General features: G+C 38.7%; 1 protein-coding gene across 2 annotated transcripts; it reads left to right on the top strand.

The window, feature by feature from the left end:
* Positions 1–12,111: 12,111 nt before the first annotated feature.
* MED21 (mediator 21) lies at positions 12,112–20,437 on the top strand. Of its 2 annotated transcripts, none has more exons than XM_090018179.1 (5): positions 12,112–12,437; positions 18,151–18,402; positions 19,623–19,700; positions 19,949–20,000; positions 20,088–20,437. In XM_090018179.1, the coding sequence occupies exons 2-5, from the start codon at positions 18,193–18,195 to the stop codon at positions 20,162–20,164; spliced, it is 417 nt and encodes a 138-aa protein (XP_089874305.1). In that variant the 5' UTR covers positions 12,112–12,437; positions 18,151–18,192; the 3' UTR covers positions 20,165–20,437. The 2 variants fall into 2 exon arrangements, with proteins under 2 accessions (XP_089874305.1, XP_089874306.1); XM_090018180.1 differs by lacking the exon at positions 12,112–12,437 and adding an exon at positions 12,481–12,574.
* The last annotated feature ends 1,696 nt before the right edge of the window (positions 20,438–22,133 follow it).

The following is a 22,133-nucleotide window of genomic DNA, read 5'->3' as shown; positions in this document are numbered from 1 at the left end:
TCTGAGCGTGGTGTCTTCAACGCTCATATTGGTTCTAAATAGACTGAACATAGCAGAATCTAATGATTTTGTGGGTCCATCTGCTAGCTGCCCATTTGATCAGATGAATTCCACAGTAAGTTTTCCCTTATTAACAAGATCCCGAATGAAGTGGAAAGCAACTTCAATATGCTTGGTTTGTGCATAAAAAACAGGATTAGACGCCAAGTAGATTGCTCCTAAGTTGTCACACCATAGTATGGGAGCAGAAGGAGTAGAAAATCCCAACTCATTAAGTAGAGATTGAACCCAAAGAAGTTCGGCAGCACCTCCAGCTAATGCTTTATATTCAACTTCTGTGCTTGACAGGGCTACAATTTTTTGCTTTCTAGAGTACCAAGTGACAACATTGTTGCCCATAAAGAGTATACACCCTTCTGTTGATATTCGATCATCAATACAACCGGCCCAATCAGCATCGGCAAATGCTTGAAGCAATAATGGGGAATTAGAAGGTCTAATTATAATCCCATATCCAGTTGTACCCCGAAGATATCTGAGAATTCGTTTAACAGCTTTCAAATGATCTGTGGTAGGATTATGCATATATTGGCAAACTTTATTTACGACAAAGGCAATATTAGGGCATGTCATGCAAGCATATTGAAGGGCACCTACGATGCTGCGATAAAGAGAATCATCTTGTAATTTTTCTCCATCCTTGTGTAGCTTGGTAGACGAATTCATGGGGGTGATAGCTGGCTTTACTTTGTCCATTTTGGCCTGCAATAGAATCTTGTTGAGATAATTGGTTTGACGTAGAAGAATTGTACCAGCATGATATAGAACTTCCACGCCCAAGAAATAATGACCTTCCCTTTTCTTGTGTGGATAGAGTGTGCGGGGTTAGTAGTTTATATCTCGTGGCTACCTCGAACGAGTTGTAGCCTGAAGACTCACTCTTCTGAAGATTATAATAGAATTGGGCTACGTCTAGGAGCTTCACCCAGTCTTTCTGATTGGCACTAACAATGTGTGTGAGGTACTCCTCTAACAATCTATTGATGCGCTTCATCTGCCCATCGGTCTATGGGTGAAAACTTCTTGAAAATAGCAAATTGGAGTCGAGTATCCAAAACACTTCATAACATAATTTGCACGTGAAGCGAGCATCACGATTGCTCACAATGCTTCTTGGTACACCTCAATGGTTTACCACATGCGTGACTCTGTAGGTCACTCTTTGAAAGCTGGAATGAAGGTGGCGTACTTAGAGAAACGATCTACCACCACCACGATGGAGCTGAAGCCGTATGCTTTTGGCAGACTAATAATGAAACTTATGAAAATGTTGTCCCAAGAACGTTCTAGGATAGGTAGAGGCTCAAGGAGACCTGCAGTCTTCTGGTTTATCTCCTTGTCTTGCTGGCAAATGAGGCATGCTCACACATACCTCTCAACGTCGTCTCTCATATGTATCCAGTAGTAACCACACTCAAGGAATGCTAAGGTATGCTCTTGACCTGGATGACCGACCAATAAAGTAACATGGTACTCCTTAAGCAATTCAAGGTGGAGGCCTCCCCACCGTGGCACAAATACGTGTCTTTCTTTTGTCATGAGAAGGTTATCCCGTAGCCAAAATCGTTGAGTCTTGCCCGACTGCGCTAGGGAGACAAGGTGTTGCGTTATTGAGTCTTGTTGTATTCCTTCATGGATGCAGTTCAACAATGCACCCTCCAAGTGAACTTTAGAAGACTCCACCCGCACAACTCCTAGTTCAGCCTTATGACTGAGGGTGTCCGCAACAATGTTGGTCTTTCCCATGTTATACTCCAAAGCGAAGTCGAACTTAACTAGAAACATTTACCATTGAGCTTGCTTGGGCGCTAGCTTCTAAAGCGTATGAAAATATGTCATAGCATAATTGTATGTCTTGATGATGAACTGGGCACCAAGAAGATAGTGTCGCCATGTTCTGAGCCAATGCACGATAGTCGTCATCTCACACTCGTGCACTATGTAGCACCTCTCCACATCCTTCGGCTTTCGACTCTCATAGGCAATCGAATAACTCCTATGTATGATAACTCCACCGATGGCGAAGTCAAAGGTATCTGTGTGCACTTCGAAGGGTCTCAAGTGGTCCGATAATCACAACATTGGTTCCCTCACCAAGGCCTTTTTTAAGTCATCAAAGGCATCTTGACAGACTCTTGTCCAAAGGCATACTCGACTTTTCTTCAATAAATCAGTGAGGGACACAACAATGAGTGAGTAGACTTTGATGAACCACTGATAATAATTGGAAAAACCAAAAAATGATCACAATTCTGGTAATTTGATCGATGGATCCAATTTCTATATGACTTGTATCTTCTGCTCATCCATGCGCAACAAACCACGCCCCACGATGTGGCCAAGGAAGCTGATCTCCTCCTGGCCAAAGAGATCTCTCGCTTGACACAGATGTCATTTTTCTTCAACACCTGAAACATTGTTCGTAAGTGCTTGACATGTTTCTCTATGTTGGTGTTGTAAATCACGATGTCATCAAGATAGACTATCACGAACTTCTCTAAGGGTAGAAGATCTTGTTCATTAATATTGTGAATATGTCTGAAGCATTTGTCAAACTGAATGACATCACTAAAAATTCATATGCACCATAGCAAGTGTCAAAAGTCATCTTAAGCTCATCACTGTCAATAATCCTTATTTGCCAATAACTCAATCATAAGTCTAGCTTTGAAAAGATACGAGCACTGCCTAGCTAATTGAACAAGTCTGCCAGTAGCAATGAATACTTGTTCTTCACCGCGACCTTGTTTAATGCACAATAATCCACCCATAGTTGTTTGAAACCATCATGTTTCATCTAAAAGAGTATTGGAGCGCCAATGAGTGCTTTTGATGGACAAATAATGTTTGCTTCCAATATCTCGTCTAGCTGCCTACACAACTCCTTCAATTCAGCTGGCCTCATGCGATAAAGGATCATAACAGGAGGTTTCACTCTAGGGGTTAACTCTATCTTATGGTCGACCTTGTGTCTCAACGGTAGATGCTTCGGCAGTTCCAGGGGCATCACTCCCTGAAACTCCGCCAACAGTGGGGCAAGGGTCGGCAACACTATTGCTTTCACCTTCACTTCTATGGTGTGCATGATAACTAAGAATGTTTGCTTTCCTCACTTGATACTCTTCTTCAATTGTATAGCAGATAACATTGAAGACTTGCCTCCAAGAGTGAGGCATTGCATCGTGTGTGAAAAGTTCTACCCCATGATCGTCAATGAGTTGAACTTTGGTAGCATAATCACATTCTCGCTGCGAAGAAACTTCATGTCCAAAATCATCTTAAAATCATCCAGAGACACCACTGAAAAGTTGGCTTTGCCGACCTAACTCCCTATTTGGATAACCACATCTCTTGCTTCACTAAGGATTGGATTGACCTCAAAGTTCACCATCTTGATGGTCCTCTATTTTGACCCATGCTTCAAGAATAACCGCTTTGTCTTGTTCTGCAAGATGAAGTTATGCATAGCCCTAGAGTTTTCCATTGTCATAGTAGACTTTCCATTTACAATTACTTCGAGATACATGCGCTCCATGCTAACCGACATGATTTCGGCTGCACAACTTCTAGTTGTGTTGATTGATCTTATGACCCCCATCCTCGATTGCATGACTTCAGTGTCGCTACTCTCTGCTTGTACCACATTGGCTTGTTTATCATCCTTCACGAGGCGCTTTGAACATTGCCTTGTGATATGTCTATTGCCATATAACCAAAAAGTTACAACTGACCCTTTGTTGTTGTTAGTGTTATGCTTTTTATAATTCTGGCTCTTGTCAGAATAGTGTTAGGTCGATGGCTCACCCTTACTGTTGTGTTGATCCTCTTTCTTGCCTTTGTGGTCTGGCTTCTTTCTACTTTGGTCGATGCAATGAAGGAATTGCGTTGAGTATCTACTAGTCGCTCAGCCGTAACATACACATCTTCCCAAGTCTCAAAATTACTCATTTCCACTTCAGATTGTGCCCATGTCTGTAGTCCCACAACAAACCAGTTGAGTATGTCTTCATCCGACATATTAGGTACGTCTAGCATGAGCTTCTGGAACGTCTTGATGTTGTCTATCAAGGCTCGAGTATGCTTCAAATTTGACACCATCCGATAAGCTTGTCGTTGTACATTATGCGACATAAAGTAGTTGTGTAGTTCATTTTTGAAGGCTTCCAAAGTATCTATTACGCATTGTCATTTTCCATGTTGTTATGTTTCTATCTTCATCAGGCTATAACATCTCCGTCGAGCAAAGCTGTTGTAGCCTTCACCTTTAGGTCCTCGGCCAATACATTTTGAATATCTAAGTAGTCTTCTAACTGAAAAAGAAAGTTCTTTATAGCCTTATTGTCTTAAGAGTCATTAAATTTCGCTGGTCTTGGCACATCTATCTTTGATGGTCTATCCTAATTTTTGCCATTAAGGGTCACTGTCTGTTGCAAAGTGTGGTTCTTCAACTGAAGCTTCCAAACTTCAGTCTACAAGGTGGTCATTGTTGTAGTCAGCGAAGTAACCTGACCCATCAGCAAGTTAACCTACTATTACAGACACATCACATCATCATTTAGTCCTTTGAATGACTCAACTTTGCATGAAATTGCTTCCTCACGCGAAGTCACATCAACCACCAGTCTATTAACAGTCTCGGCCATCTGATCATGACCCCGAGGTGAACCCATTTTATCAGCTTTGGTAACTGCCTTACCTTTGATGCTACGCAAGTTGTATTGGGGTGCCATGATGTCTTGCTCACAAATTGGGCCAGTCGATATGTCTCTTGACACCGACTCTTGAGTCCTTTCTCCAGCTTGAGAACGAGCTCTGATACCACTTATTACATGCCTGTTTCTTCAATAGGCCAGTGCGACACGACAATCCTTCATTACTGTCGCAAGTCTTCTGGTCACTCGCTTACCGTTGTGGAAGCTTTGATCATAGAGAGTGCAAGAGAGCAAGAAAGAAGAGAGGGAGAGAAATTGCAATCACTCGAAAGCAATCACAGTGAGGGTGAACAAAAGAAAGCTCAACACATTTGCATTCATTCACAATTTTTCCCGTAGGCTCATTACAATTCAGATATATGAGCTAACCTTTCAGGGCATTATTAACCTCAACTAAAGTGCAAGGGTGGTTTGAAGAAAGTTACAAGTGACTTGACACTTATATTAAAACTTAACCAAAGCAAAATAGACTCTGGACACAAGTGTACAAAGTAGGTCATAGGAAAACATATTGGGTCTTGTCTATTTATTCCTAATCGGACCCAAGTATGGTAGGTCCGGTCAGACCAAGGTCAAGCACCTCCAGGCGGATCTGGGTTTGAAACCACCCATTTCTGTTGAGGGGTTCCAAGTCTTTCGACTTGTTTGAAAGTAAGGCAAAGACAAACCGACCCGCCACTTAAAGTGCACCCCTACTCTGACTTCCTAGGTCCTCTCTCTCTCTCTGACGCTGCCCCCGCCCCCGACGTTCCCTGGACCCTACTTCTCTCTGCACTATGACAACATCCACCGTCTGGCTGGCAGCATTAGTGGCCTCTCTGCTGGGCGCACAGTACATTGAGGTCCTCTTTCTCTCTCTGCCCCAAAACACTATCGTCCAACGTCTTGAGGTCTCTCTGGCGCAATCCTCTGGATGGGTCTTTTTCTTCTTCATCACCATTTTCTTCTTTTTCCATTATTTTCTCAATATTTTGTGAATGAGAATATTGTATCATGAGTAAATAATTTTTTATTTTATTTTTTTTCAATTAGCATAATGTATGATGTTTGTTAGGGATCAAGTTTTGATTTAGAATTTTTTAATAGCATGAATATTTAATTAAGGTTTTAAGGTTGTTTGTGTGTTTTTTTCCTTCAATTAGCTCTAGGCATGAATAATGAATACTTGATTTTGGTTACTGTATTAGGGGTTTCGTTTATTTTATTTTGATTAGCATAAATCTATGATTTTGTTTAGGATCGAGGGTGTTGATTTGGATTTTTGCAAATGACGAATGTTTAGTTAGGTTTTTAGTTTTTTTGTAATGTTTTCCTTTTTAATTATTACCAAGCATGTTTCCACCAATGAGTGTTTGATTTTGGTTATCAAACCCCCTAAATCTTTGATTTTTTTTAGGATTTAAGTTTTTTATTTTGTTTTTTAAAAGACATAAATAATTAATTATGTATTTTCCCAATAAGTATATCTATAAACTATGTTTGTTAGGATTTAGGGTTTTGATTTGGTTTATTTAGAATGGCATACATGTTTAGTTATGATTTTAGGGTTGTGTGGTTTTTTTTTCTAATTATCATTAGGTTTGAATCCATAAATAATGTGTGATTTGATTTTGGTTAGAATATCAGGGGTCTTATTTTTGTACTTTCAACTATCATGAATCTATGATTTTTGTAGAATTCAGGATATTGATTTGGATTTTTTCAAGTGATGTGAATGTTTAATTAGGGTTTAGTTTTTTTTTTGTACTATTTTTCTTTTCAATTATCATTATGTATGATTCCATTATTGAATATTGAGTGTTTGATTTTGGTTTTCAAACCCCTAAATCTTTTATTTATTTATTTTAAGATTTAAGTTTTGATTTTCATTTTTCAAATGACATAAATATTTAATTAGTTTTTTTTTCAATTAGCATATCTATGAAGGATGTTTGTTAGGATTTAGGGTTTTGATTTGGGCTTTTTTAGAGTGACATAAATGTTTAATTGTGGTTTTAGGCAAGGTTGTAAGTAGCATAGCGTAACTTGTATGAGGCCCAAAGTAAAAAATCATAAATTTTACTAAAAACTTCAGCAAAAATCTAAAGAAACCTAAAAAAAAACTATAGAATGCAAGAACACTATATTTATGTAATAAGATTAACTAAACATAGATATATCATTAAACATTTAACAACATGCATTGCAAAATACATTTAACATTTAACAACACAATACATTTAACTAAACATAGAGTTTAGAAACATATGTTTATATATAAAAGTCATCCTTAGTATCAAACTCTGGCTCAATAATTTCCTTCATTTATTGCATTGTTCAATGGCTTGAGATGATGATGGGTTATCTTTATTTTCTGAATGAGGGACCACCTCTGACAATTTTGTCCCACAAATGTCGTATGAACTTATAGCTTTCTTTTATAATCTTCTATAAGGCTAGTAAGAAGCTTAACAAAAATATCATAAGGAATGCAATGCGTACATAAATTCACGATGGAGTTGCTATGCCCCATAACATGATATTTAAATTTATACAATCCTCCATGCAGTACAAAATTAAAGTCAACTTAGCCAGCACAACTTTATTCATCTCCTCAATCCTCTTGACCCTTAACCCTCCTCAGGTTTGCATGCATCTTCCCATTTGAGCAAATGATGATGGTCTTTATCTTCCTACATAATTCCATATTTGACTTAACAACAACTAGTTTGCGTGCTATTGGATAAATAAGGGTATTAACGTGTAGGGTTCAACCTCATCCCGACCCAAATTATGGGTTTTATAGGTTCCAGGTTTGGCATGAAAGAACGAGGTCTGATTAAGAACTCAGGTCAGACATGCGTTTGATGCATTGGTCGTGTGTGTTTGAAGGATGGCCACTGTGTGGGCCTCATATGTGTCCGTGCACCCATGCATACATGGGACACACGAACGACCGCTTGGTGCATCTGACGAATGCAATAACGTCTGCCTCTGTTCTGTGCACCCCCCAAAACAGTGGAGGATGAACATGCACATACACTATTTTTGTTGGGGAGCATTAACAGGGCAGGACAGTACATCCTGTTCTGTCCGTGAGCAGTACAGGACACAATAAGTTGTCATGTCCTCTGTTGTTTGTCATTCAAACACCATCAATAGGGTCTGATTATATACAAATTGAGTATTGCTATTGAAAATTCATAATAGACTTGGTTTTAACACTTATAGATTGCGATTAATATTGGGACCCGATATGGTTTATGAAATTTCATATCAGACCTAGGTTTGACTTATAGGATCCGATTAATATACTGGACTGGGTATGGCGTATGAAATTTCATACCAGACATGGGTTTTGATTATGTTTCACAAAAATTCGATGTAAAAGTTATAAAAAATATTATTTGATAGAGCATGGAATGGGTCTTGTCTATTTATTACTAATCGGACCTGAGTATGGTAGGTCTGGTCGGACCCAGGTCAAGCACCTCCAGTCAGATCTGGTCCTGGAGCCACCCAAATCTGTTGAGGGGTTCTGAGTCATTTAACTTGTTTGACAATAGAGCAGAGCCACACTAGGCCCAGAGTGGCCCCACCCTGACACTATGAAAGGTCGGGTTAGGGTGGGAGTGCCCACCCTAACCCGACCTGCCACTTAAAGTGCACCCCTACCATGACTTCCCTGGGCCTCTCTCTTCGATGTTGACGTTCCCAGGACCCTACTTCTCTCTATACTGCGGCAGCATCCATCGTCTAGCCGGATGCACCACCGTCATCAACAACCTCTCTACCGGGCGCACAGTACATTGAGGTCCTCTCTCTCTCTCTCTACCCCAAAACACTGTTGTCTGACGTCTGGAGGTCTCTTCGGTTCATTCCCATGGTCATGGGTGGGTCTTCTTCTTCTTTATCATCATCATCATCATCATCATCTTCTTTCCATTGTTTTTTCAATATTCCATGAACGAGAATGATAAATTATGAATGAATATTTTTTTGTTTTAGTTTTTTTCCCAATTAACATAATGTATGATGTTTGTTAGGGATCAAGTTTTGATTTAGTTTTTTTTAATAGCATGAATGTTTAATTAAGGTTTTAGGGTTGCTTGTGTATTTTTTTCCTTCAATTAACACTAGACATGAATCTCGAATGCTTGATTTTGGTTACCCTCTAATTTCAATCATACACAAATAAAGCAAAGAGCAAAGATTTTTTATCTTATCTCACTTCCTTGAGTGAAATTTGGATGAAAATGCACTCTTACGTGAAAAAACTACAAAGGCCTCTTCTTTGTGCAAGATTCGGACCCCAAAACGCTCTCAAGTCTCCTATGGGCGTGCAGGTTTCCCTCTAATGGCCTCTACTCAAATGGAAAACAGGCCCTAATAAGATCTTTAAAACCCAAAGTTAAAAAAGGTTTTGGCCCTTTTAAAGTGCACTTGAAGGGTATCGTGCGATACACACAATACGGATATGACACACACTTGTATCATGCTACGAGTATGTATCGTATCAGTAGAGTAATTAATAACAATACATATCATATCGTATCATACAATACAATATGATACAACATTGGTTTTAGGGTTTTTTTCATTATCTTTAATTGTTATTAATCATGAATCCATAAATATTGCATGATTTAGTTTCAGTTAGAATTTTAGTTTTTTTTATCAATTAACATAAATACATAATGTTTGATGTTTGTGGGAATTAAGGTTTTGATTTTTTTTTAAATGGCATGAAAGCTTAGTTATGATGTTAAGGTTTTAATGGACTTTTTTTTTTTCAATAGCATTATGCATGAATTTATGAATAATGACTTCTTGATTTTGGTTATAATATTAAGGTTTTTGTTGATCAATTAGCATAGATGAGAGATCTATGTTTTTTCAACTTTTTTTTTCTGTCCTTTTAGCAATAATCATGATTTTATGTTTGAATTCCATTAGGATTTTAGGGTTTTCTTTGTGTTTTTTCAATTAGCGATAATCATGACCTCAATCATGCCATGTTCTATTCTATTATGATTTTAGTTTTGTTTGAGTGTGTGTATTTTCTTTTTTAATGATTTGTTTTGGTCTTTTATATAGCTATACTTTTATAGAGGTAGTTTGATGGGAGATGAATGGATGAATGATACTTTAGTTACCTACATTGAGAGTGGCATATTAGACACCATAAGTAATGAATGAATTCTGAATGGTTTTCAAAATATGAGAAGTTGATGAGGTTAATTGTAATGTTAAAATCAAGCTTCAAGGCGCACAAATGTGCGTCACCTTGAGGTGCACATATGTAGTTCTATGGCGTGTGCCTCGTAATCCCTGAGGGCGTGTAGCTCAAGGCGAGGCACACACCATAAATTTATTGGGTCAAATAGGGTCAAAGCCCCTGTTTGACCCAAATCTAACTTGTAAGCTAAGATTGCATTCAAAATTGCGAGAGTCCTGTAATTCTATTAATTGTGGTTGTAAGTGCCATGAACACGAGAGGGTAATTTATAAGGTACATTTTGCAAATTTTGTGCTTGAATGACTTGTATGTTTGTATAATTTATTGGATATTTCTGAAGTAAATCACCTACGTTATTTGAAATATTTGGTTGTAGGATTCAATAATTTTTTGAATATTGTAGACAATGACGGCCCATAATTTTTAGTTTGAATAGTTAACGAACGGTAGCTCTCTAAGGGGGTCTTTGGATGCAAACCCCAATATTTATTTATTTATTTAGTAGTATTGTAGATTTTTAAAACCTCAATTTTATAAAATCTAAGACTCTCTAGTGTTTGGATGCATCCCAAAATGAAAAATATATCTAGGTTCTAATTATGTGCATGCTTGGTTGGTTATGTGAAATTCATGATATTAGCTCTTGTCTCTCTCATCACAAGTGATAAATCTCATCTTCAGTACTTCATCACTGACAGCAGCCACCCATTTTAGTATTAGAGCAAAACTCCTCTCTAGATGAACCATGAGGCCAAATTCTCCATAGAGCTTTTCAGTGTTTAAACCTTTGAAAATAGGCAATTGATGGTATATGGTGTTGGTACTTGATATATATTGTGCATACCAGTTGCTTGATGAATGTAAATACTGCTAGAGCTGTTTAGTTGATGATAGCTAGGGGTGGCAATCGGGTCGGGTTGGCGTGTCAGCATACCTCAACCCGAACCCGACCCGTTTATTAAACTGTGTCAAACACGAACCCGACCCGTTTAATAAACGGGTAACCCGACACGACCCGCCAACCCATTTAATAAATGGGTTGGGTCGGGTAAACGGGTTTTCAGGTTGTCGGGTCAGGTTGGCGGGTCGGGTTGGCGGGTTGACGGATCGGGTTGGCAGGTAGGCAGGTTGGCGGGTCGGGTTGACGGGTCAGATTGGCAGGTTGACGGGTCGGGCAGGCGGGTTGGCGGGTTGACCCACCCGCCTAACCCGTTTATTAAACGGGTCAGCCGGGTTGGCGGGTTGGCATACCCCCAACCCGAACCCGACCTGTTTAATAAACGGGTTACACGGGTCGACCCGTTTATTAAACGGGTTGGCTTAAGCCCAACCCGAACCCGCCTAAGAGGCGGGTTGGTGGGTCGTGTCAGAAATTGCCACCCCTAATGATAGCTTTGTGTTTGTGGCATAAATTAAGCTTGGAGTGAATATTTTTCAGTTTAATTTTGCATTGAGTAGTCAAAAGCGCTAGGAGGAGACTAGTCGGTGGACCCCTAAAGAGACTAGTCGGAGACTAGGCGTGTTAAACCTATAAATTTGTGAGAGTTTAAATAAATAAAGAATTCACTTTACTTTGAGTTAAAAGTGTATTTCTATCTTTTGAATTTTAATTTTGGGTGATTTATACGCCTAAGTATATATTTTTGACAAGGAAGGATAAAATGATTATTTTAATAAATTTTATAGATAAAATTTTGTTGAAATAATCAATTATCACAAAAATTAATTATTTTTAAAAAAATGTCACAAACGTAGTTAGTTGTTTTTTGAAGTTTCCAAATTTAACAAGACACATTTTAGTGCTTTTGGAAATAATGGCTTAAAAATAGTATTTTAGTCATAAAATTAATCACAGGAAATTTTCATAATGAAACCAATATTATATTATATTCCATTTTATTTTTTTTTTATCAGGGAGTTGTTTTAAAACCGTTTTTTTTTGTCTAAAAACAAATTCTTATTCGATAAATAGGTTTAGGTTTTATTTCTCTATTATATATATATATATATATATATATTAGGTCTTTTGGGTTGAGATCAAACCGGGTCCGATCCGAACCTTCACACGGTAAACAAACCCTAAACCCCCGTTTCTTTTTTTCGTTCACTGTTCGCCACTCACCTTCTTCCTCCCTTTTTCTCCTTCTTCCCCTTCCCTTCTCCTTTTCTTTTCCCCATTCGGGCGCCGACCGGAGGCCAGCCAGCCTTGACCTCCGACGCCACTGCCACATCTTCGGCAGTCTCTCTTCTCATTCTTCTCTCCCTTCACTTCTTTCTTCTTCCTTACCCTGTTCGAGCGCCGACCGGAGGCCGACTGCCATTGTCTTCCTTCAGCGCCAATCGCCGGAGGCCTACGGCGAGATGCTGTCACCTGTGGACCCAGCCGAGCCCCATCTTTCACCGTAATCCCTGCCGTATTCTGGATTTTCGTCAAGGCATCTTAAGAGGTAAACTCCTCATCGTTTCGATTAGGTTTGGGCGTTTTTGACGAGCTTCTATGATTCTTATTATCGAAGGCTCTCCTCGAGTATGCGGGTCTCCTATGCTTCATGTACATCACTACTATTGAGGTCTTCATTCGCAGGTCACCCTCGTAACAATTTTTTCACTCCACGATATTGCCTCTGGTTCCATGCCCTCAGTTTTCCTTCTTTTTGTTTGTTTTTCCTTTTGTTGTTGTTTTCGTTTTGGGATTACTCGGGTTTTATAATTTAGGTTCTACTGCGTCGAATCTAAATCTGTATTTCCTTCTTCTCCTTTTAACATACTCAACTTTGTTCCGAATGAGCTAGACATTTGGGGTTCGACATTCTGTTTTTGCATTGTGTGGGACTCCCTTATCTGTTCGTCTGAAACCAGGGTGGTAGTCAGCCTTTGCTTTGGTTGCTGTAGTTTCTACTTTTTTGGTGTTTGCTGGGTTTGGTGCCATTCCCATTGATGATCTCATGCGTGTAAGGGGTTTGATTGATGCATTTTGGGGATCCTTTGCGTCTTCCACCTTTCATAATGAAAAATCTGCTGTGTTCCATGTATTCTTGTCATATTTTAAGTTCTCTGTTCTGTGTTTCGTCTGAATTTGATGTCGGACTCGAACTGGAATTTCTTTTCGAATCATGCTTCATGTTGCATGATTTTTAATTGTGGTTTGGGGGAAAATTTATGCTCTCTTATGTGCTTCACGGGATTTTAGCTCTATAGTAGCCTCCTTTCGGTCATGGCCTTTCCTCTCAAGCCTCAATGATCAGGTTGATGGTTTGAGCAAGAAAGGATTGCTGGAAAGGGCAACATATCTGTTTGAAAAATGTTGGCTAATGGAGTTCGGGGTGATAGATTTATATTCACTTCAATGATTGATGGTTTCTTTGAAAATGGAAATATGGATGCATAGATCATATGCTTTGGTAGAGTTATAGAGGAAGGGTTTAAACTCGATGTTGTGCCATCACTGGGATGATGCATTGTGCAGTGTGCACCCATGGTATGCTGCTTATTCTCATTTTGGATTTGTTAGCATATTGCTTTGGGGTTTTTGCAAATAGGATTACCGAATTAAGTTTTGATTTTTATTGCTCGAGTGCGAAAGTATACAACAACAACAACGGCTACGCCTTCATCCCAAAACAATTGGGGTCGACGATATGAACCAACAAAGAAAATCATTTTGGGTCTTCCGCATGAATCCTTCTCCTCCAATCATTTCTATCCAATGCCATGTCCTCGGTGAGGTTCAAAGCATTCATATCCTTTCCTATCATCTCCATCCAAGTCTTCCTAGGCCTACCCCGACCTCTTTTAACTAATATATTTTCACATTTCTCCATCCTTCTAACTGGAGCATCATTAGGCCTTTGCCGAATATGTCCAAACCATCGTAAACGATTCTCTCTCATCTTATTTTCAATGGGTGCAACGCCTACCTTCTTACGTATCTCCTCGTTCCAAATCTTATCTTTTATTGTATCTCCACACATCCATCTAAGCATACACATCTCATCTACACTCATTTTTTGAATATGATGTCTCTTGGCAGCCCAACATTCCGTACCATATAGTAAAGCGGGCCTAAAAGTCGTTCTATAAAACTTTTCTTTCAATCGCAACGCCATTCTACGATCACACAACACTCCAGTTGCACTTTTCCATTTCATCCACCCAAACTTTATCCTATGATTTACATCTCCATCAATTTCTCCATACTTTTGAATGATAGATCCCAAATATTTGAAACAATCATCCACCGATATTTCTTGCTCACCAGGCTTCACTACACTCCCATCACTACTTCGTTGCTTACTAAACCGACATTTCATATATTCTGTCTTACTCTTACTCAACTTAAAACCTCTTGCTTCCAATGTATGTATCCATAATTCTAACTTAGCATTAACCCCAACGCTAGACTCATCAATCAAAACAATATCATCAACAAATAACATACACCACGACACATTTTCTTGAATTGATCTCGTAAGCTCATCCATCACTATAGCAAATAGGAAAGGGCTTAAAGCAGATTTTTGATGTAACCCAACGGTTATAGGAAAATTGGTTGTCACCCCTCCACAAGTGCGGACATTGGTTACTACTCATTCATACATTTCTTTAATTATACTAATGTACTTGAGAGACACTTTTCTTCTTCATTGTCCACCAAAGAACGTCTCTAGGTACTCTATCATATGCCTTCTCCAAATCAATAAAAATCATATGCAAATCTTTGTTCCTCTCTCTATATCTCTCAATAAGTTGTCTAAGAAGATGTATAGCTTCCATAGTTGATCTTCCAGGCATAAAACCAAATTGATTCTCCGATATCATGACAACCTTCCTCAACCTAGACTCAATCACCCTCTCCCAAAGTTTCATAGTATGACTCATGAGTTTTATATCACGATAGTTTGTGCAATCTTGTATATCATCTTTATTCTTATATAGAGGCACCAAAGTACTCTTCCTCCACTCATTAGGCATCTTATTTGTCCGCCAAATCTTGTTAAAAATATTTGTCAACCATTCTAAACCTTTCTCTCCCAAGCATTTCCAAGCCTCGATAGGTATACCATCTGGGTCAACTGCCCTTCTTGATTTCATTTTCTTCAAAGCCTCCGCAATTTCTTTCTTTTGAATCTTGCGCATGAAGTCACGATTAATCTCATGAAAAGGAATGTGCAAGTCTCCAAGATCCTGTGCATGACTTCCATTAAATAGCTTATCAAAATAATATTTCTATCTCTCCTTAATCTCCTCATCTTTGACTAAAACCCTTTGTGTTTCATCTTTGATACATCTAACCATACCCAGATCCCTCGATTTCCTATCTCTCATCTTTGCAAGCCTATAAATATCCTTCTCACCCTCTTTGGTATCCAACTTGTCATAAACCTCCTTATATACCTTATTCCTCGCGTTTCGAACTACTTTTTTAGCTTCCTTCTTTGCTATCATATACTTATCCAAATTCTCATTATCACGACTCTTACTTAGATTTCTATAACACTCTCTTTTAACCTTAATAGCTAATTTGACATCCTCGTTCCACCATGATGTATCCTTACCTAGCGGTGCACTGCCTTTAGACTCACCCAATACCTCCTTAGCCACCTTTCTCGTGCCACCCGCTATCTTATTCCACATTGATTCTGAATCCTCCTCGAGACACCAATTAGTTTCCTTAACTACATGCTTTACAAACATTCCCTGTTTAGCTCCTTTCAGTGCCCACTACTTAATTCTAAGATCTATCCTATGTCTATCCCTTTTGCGGCATTGTCTATTTCTAAGATCTAAAATTAAGACTCTATGTTGTGTAGCTACACTTTCTCCCGGTATAACCTTACAATCGATGCATCAACCCCTATCTCTCTTTCTAAGTAGGAAAAAATCTATTTGACTCGTATTAACCCCACTTTTAAATGTTACTAGGTGAGACTCTCTCTTCCTAAACCAAGTATTTGCTAAGATCATATCATAGGACAAACCAAAATCTAAAATCCTTTCTCCAATTTCGTTTATTTCTCTTATACAATAGCTTCCATGGATACTCTGAAATCCATCCCTACTAATGCCTACATGTCCATTAAGGTCACCTCCGATGAAAAGATTTTCTCCATAAGATATCCCTTGTACTACTCCATCTAAATCTTCCCAAAATTGATGCTTAATGTAATCATCTAAACCTACTTGAGGTGCATAAACACTAATAATATTAATAATATCCGTACCTAATACTAATTTAATAAGTAAAATCCTATCACTCTTCCTACGGACCTCAACTACATTATCTATAAACTCACGACTCATAACAATCCCTACTCCATTCCTATTTCTATTTATTCCTGTATACAAAATCTTATATCCCCAAGGTTCTATCACTTTTCGTTTTCACTTACCCATTTGGTCTCTTGTAGACATAAAATATCAATCTTTCTCCTACACCTATGTTCCAAGTGGCTAACCTAATTTTATGGTCTTGGACTAACTTCTTTACCCCCACCCGTCCAACAAAGTAAGGGAACCCTTGCCTATTTGACACCACACCCGGGCGCTGGTGTGATGCGTCGCTTTCGGGGCGACGACCTAGCAACCCTTGCCCATTTATCTCTGCCTCCGGGCCTATAGAGTACAACGCGTCGCTCAGTAGGGAACGCCCCAACAAAATTCTCATATTGGTTCATATTCATAGGGTATGACTAAGTTTTTATGGTGGCTGTCACTGGCCTACCGCTGCCCTCCTCATTTATCCGGGCTTGGGGCCGGCAGTGTATAACTAAACAGTTATACATAGTAATAAATATGTGTGCAACATAAAATCAATCAACAATAAGCAAAAGATAAAAAAACATGTATGCAATGTAAAATCAATCAACAATAAACAAAAGATAGGGACAAAGCAATTACAACAATTACAGAACTAGGGAGCAATTACAACAAAAAAATAGGAAGAGAGGAAGAGGAGGAAGAAGAAAAAGAAGAAGAATAGGTGGAGGAAGGGGAAGAGAAAAAGAAGAGGCAGTGTAAGAGAAACGAGAAATAGAGACTGAGAGAGAAGAAAGAGGCGGAGGAAGGGAGAGAGAAGAAGATGAGGTAGTGGAAGGTGGAGAGAGAGAGAGAGAGAGAGAGAGAGAGAGAGAGAGAGAGAGAGAGAGAGAGAGAGAGAGAGAGAGAGAGGACCCGCCCCCCGTGTTATCATCAATTTTTTTTACTGCTCTCGCGCCTAGTTCAGGGCAGGTTTGGTGTCGACTAGGCACCTAGTCTGCAAAAAAAGGTACCTTTTTTTGGAAAGCTAGGAATCTGAATCTGACCGATTCCTAGTTTTCCTAACGCCTAGTCGGCACTTTTGACTACACAAAGTAGATTACTGTGAGGAGTTTCATAGCTGTTGATTTTTTTTATCTCCAAATGAAATTTTCGGAATCTTTAATGAGTCAGTTTCATACACTTCTTTGCAGAGTTTTATCTAGACAAATGCGTGGGTATTACAGTATCAAGATTGTCCACAGTGCATATGATAGGGACATGATTTTACATATGTTATGTTTAGGTCTACCGTTGAAGTGTCACGATATTTTTCTTCATATTTAATTTTGCATATGAGATGGACAAGCTCTATTAAGATGTTTAAGGATTTGTGGACCTTGAGGCTGTTACGAAAGCAGAATTCCTATTGTGTTATTGAGCTCTTGTATATTGGTTGTGGTTTCAGGTGTAAATTTGACTAGTAATAAATGCACGCCAATTTTTTCCCTAAATTAATGTATTTGCACAGTTTTATCAAATTTGCGGAAGCTGCTTATTCTGACATATTGGTACATGTCTAGGAAGGGAGGGACTGGCACATTTTTTAAAAAATTCAGTAAATCATAATCTGTATGTTTTAGATTATGGGTGAGGTCCTCTAATTTTTCAAATACGAATTGGCTGTTGTCCATTTGTGATTCTTGTATGTATGGCGTGCCTTTTCAAGGGATCCTGTCATGGATAAGAACTATAAATTCTAATCCAATTCTCCAAGCCAAAAAACAAAAACTTGAAATCCAGGCTCTGAGGAACTGGAAATGATTCAACAAAGAGTATGGGCTCGCATAAAGACCTATCTTATAATTGAACTGCGAAAAGTGTTATTCATTTACTGAAGTAGTTGTGATGTGTTATTTTTCTTAGGGATTATTCTATGAGGGCTTTGAAGCTGAGGTTAAATACCGTATGGACATCATTTCACAGCTACAAGAGCAAGTAAATGCGATTGCATCTCTTGCTTTTAATACCTTTGGTACACTGCAAAGAGATGCCCCTCCAGTTCGACTTTCTCCAAACTACCCTGAACCACCAGCTTCCAACACTACAGATGATGCTGCAAATATTGCAGAACAACCCAAGATTATGAGCACTGCTATGGTTCGTGCTGCCAAGCAGGTATGAGTTTCTTTATCACTTTATGATTATATCCATTTACACCTTTGCTTGCGTGGTATCTACTGCTTATGAATTACAACCATATATTTTATATTTTATTTAATTTTGTGTTAATTTTAAAACTAGAACTTGAATCCTCATAGTTTGAGTTTCTTATTCATTGCAGTTATCTGATCATTTAACGTGCTTTTCTTTTCTTGTTTCTGTTAAATATTTAGAGACGTTTTTGAAGTACTTCACTCAGTATAATTCAGGGTGAGAAATTCAGTGACTTAGTGGCCTTTTTCTTTCATTCTTTCTTTTGGCATGCATTATCTTCATTTTGGACTACCGAGTCGTTCCATGTTCACTTCTACATGTTTAATCCCAAGGGATGTATCTGCTCTTCTCCTGGGACCAAGTGTATTGTTTTGTTGAAGAGGTTCAAACCTTCCGGGACTACTTCTCAAGGTTGTCTTTGTCCTCTCTATTTGAAGGAAAAATGGATAGCTAAAGCAGTTGCTACGCTCTGCTGAAAAGCAACTTATCTAGTCAAATTCCTGTTTGAAAGGCTCTATAATTATCTCATTCAAGCTCCACCATTTTGTGTTTTCTTAGTTTATACATTTCTATGAATTTCTTCCTCACCATGGCAATGGAAAATGTCAAGAGATACCCTAGTCATTCACAAAGTTGAAGCTACTAAACTTTTATTTTCTTTATTCTCTCTTCTTCATGTTTGTCAAGAGGAAGAAGGGATCAGTTTCAGTGTCTCCATAGGAATGGTTCATATACTTGCCATTAATTATTTATTGAGGATGCATTGATCTCCTTTTTCCGTGAGAGGCCATGTTATCAAACAAAGGTCCATCATTGTCACTGTAGGAACTGCACGTCTTTTACAGTCTGACAACCATAATATCAAGTTTGCTTAACCTCCTGTGTCCTTATTTCATACAGTTATATGTGCTCTTTATATATCATTAAGCTTAAGAAAATCCCTATGTTGATATGAAATGTTTTTTCTTTGCAAATTGGACACTTGGACCATTCTGCTGATCTGTTGTGGATGAGGCTTGCAGTTACTGCCTCTGATTTTGTTTTCTTCCCAAGGGAATATTTAAAAGTTCTCTCTTACTATTTCTTGACTTATTTAATGATTATGGTTTCACTTTGGTGAAGTTCTACCCTCTACTGCATTGTCCTTACCATTCTTTGCTTTCCATGTTTTTCTGTTGTAGTTTGATCTACTTGTTGCTGCACTCCCTATATCAGAGGGTGGTGAAGAAGCACAATTGAAACGCATAGCTGAACTCCAGGTATGGGGAGCAGGTTTTGATGCTAATCCTCATTGCTGTATTCTTAGAAATTCCAATTGCTAGTTTTATCCTGCCATATATGCCACACGGATATTCTGTCTCGTCTTTCGTTCTGTATCCCCTTTTATAAAAATTGTCGTGTCCCTGTATCTGCAGGCGTATCCATGATATAGATCATGCCAAAGTAGGATGATGACCACATATGTTTAAAACACTAATCGGGTGTTATTCCCACTTTGCTCATTCAGGCAGAGAATGAAGCTGTGGGACTGGAGCTCCAAAAGCAACTAGATGCAGCTGGTAAGTTCTAAGCCTTTTGAGATTTATTAAACTAATAAGCTTGTTGCTTGATGTCTCTGTGATAAAATAAATGTGTGTATGTGGCAGAGCAAGAGTTGAAGCAGGTTCAAGAACTATTCAACAAAGCAGCAGACAACTGCTTGAACATGAAGAAGCCGGAGTGATTAATATCAAGATATTATGCAATGTGAAGAATGGTGTTGATGCTCTGATATTGAAGTATTGATGGTTCTATTTGATATAGATGAGAGAGAGAGAGAGAGAGAGAGAGAGAGAGAGAGAGAGAGAGAGAGAGAGAGAGAGCTCCCACTTTGTCTCTCGAGGTCTTGCTTTTGTCAATTTGAATATTGATCACCAAAATTCCTTGTATTTGAATCCCTACTTCAAGATGCAAGCATGGATCAGACTTCTTATCTGACCAATTAAATCCTTTTTTGTTTTATTTTATCTATTTGTTGTGCGTGTGTGTGTGTATATATATGTGCATCAGTGCTGGGTCTTTTGGCTGATCAAGTGTATATGTGATGTTCATCAATGTGCCAAGGGGTGTCAACGGGTTGGGTTGGGTTGGGTTTGGTTTGGACCCAGGTGGGACCAAACCCATATCTGATTTGAGATGCTGGTACCAGGTCTGGACCCGGGTTCCATCAGACTCATTGTAAGATAAACCGTTCTCAGGTCCTATAAGGATTACATGAACTAGACCTTTTTTTTTATCCTTTTTACATAAAAAATTTGTAGATCTTAGTTGGAACTTGGGTCGGGCCTGGGTTTGGTATTAAATTTTACAAACCATACCCAGCTTCATATATTAATCTTCTGACTCGGATTCTAGGCGGACCTCCTTCTTTATTACCAAACCTTGATCCCCTAGGGTTAAATGTGCCAAATCTCGTTCTCATGATCGGTATGGAAAAATCCTATGAGATTTTGAAATTTCTGGTTTTTCTTCTTCTTGAACGGATATAGGCATATTAATAAAGATATAAGTAATACAAGAGTTACAAAACTGTTCATGACATTTAAAAAGACGATATTTTTAGAATATCACATTTTCTGATATTATATTAGCGATATTTGAGACCTGGCTAGATTCAGACTAATCCTAGCCTTTCAGATGCATCAGTTGGACGGCTACAATCAACATAGATTCTCTGACATCTATTCCGATCCTTCCCCTGGTGCAGTTGGACGTCTAGTGCGTGCGAACATCAATATGAAGACGTTGGATTGAACTCCACTGGCATGTGGGTATGTTTGCAGCTTTTACACGGTTAGGTCCACAACCAATGATAAAAAAAACTTGGATCCAATATGGACCCTTCAAAGTGTAACTTAGATCTGCTTTATTGGGCATGGAGGTACGTGGGTCCTGTCTGTTTGTCATGTCCTTTGGTCTATGGCAGCTGACTGGATTGATCTCGCTCCACTAGTACCCGCCTTAGTCCAGGTTCGATCTGACATGCTTTGTTTAACCTGGACCTAAGTCCACGATAATTCAAGCCTAGATCCAATTATGTCAATTTTGGATTATGCTTCACCCTTTTAGATCATTCGGGTTATGTCCAATCTCTTAAATCTAGACATGGTAACACAACTGGATCCACATATTAAACACTACCGTATAGGAATGTAAACGGTTTGGATTCAGGTCAGATGCAGATAATATCAAATCTGACTAATCAGATATTGGCTAATCCGAGTCGGATCAAAATTCGAAGTTGAATAGAAAAAGCTAATACCCCCCCCCCCCCCCCCCCCCCCCCAAAAAAAAAAAAAAAAAAATACATGAATCGGATTCTGTCATGAAATCCTAAACAGGATATGAATCCAAATACTGATCAGATTCAGTTTCCTTAAACAAATCCAAATAATCGGATTCAGAGTTGGGTCGGATTGGATATATACAATCCGTTGACATCCCTACTACCGTATCAATTCAAAGACAACACATGAGTGCAAAAAAAAAACAAAATTTAGCATGTTGGGCAGTTAAGGACAATGGATAGATGCTATGCTAAAAAAACTTATTTCTTCATGTGATTAACACGGTTGCACATCTAAATACCACATTTGCACATCTGTTTGTAAATTAATACTGAAGAGGCAATTATGAAATCCCTAAACCCCCAA

The sequence above is a fragment of the Nuphar pumila genome, chromosome 10, assembly GCF_984573655.1.
Source record: "Nuphar pumila chromosome 10, dmNupPumi1.hap1.1, whole genome shotgun sequence".
Taxonomy (NCBI): Eukaryota; Viridiplantae; Streptophyta; class Magnoliopsida; order Nymphaeales; family Nymphaeaceae; genus Nuphar; species Nuphar pumila.
The sequence above is the reverse complement of the archived record's forward strand: the minus strand, read 5'-3'. Positions and strand labels throughout refer to the sequence as shown.

Bases quoted from the DNA above. Each gene is read 5' to 3' on its own strand.
- MED21 (XM_090018179.1), top strand. From the start codon at position 18,193: ATGGACATCATTTCACAGCTACAAGAGCAAGTAAATGCGATTGCATCT. The intron at 19,701-19,948 runs GTATGGGGAGCA...TTGCTCATTCAG, and splicing joins AACGCATAGCTGAACTCCAG to GCAGAGAATGAAGCTGTGGG. The intron at 20,001-20,087 runs GTAAGTTCTAAG...TGTATGTGGCAG, and splicing joins AAAGCAACTAGATGCAGCTG to AGCAAGAGTTGAAGCAGGTT.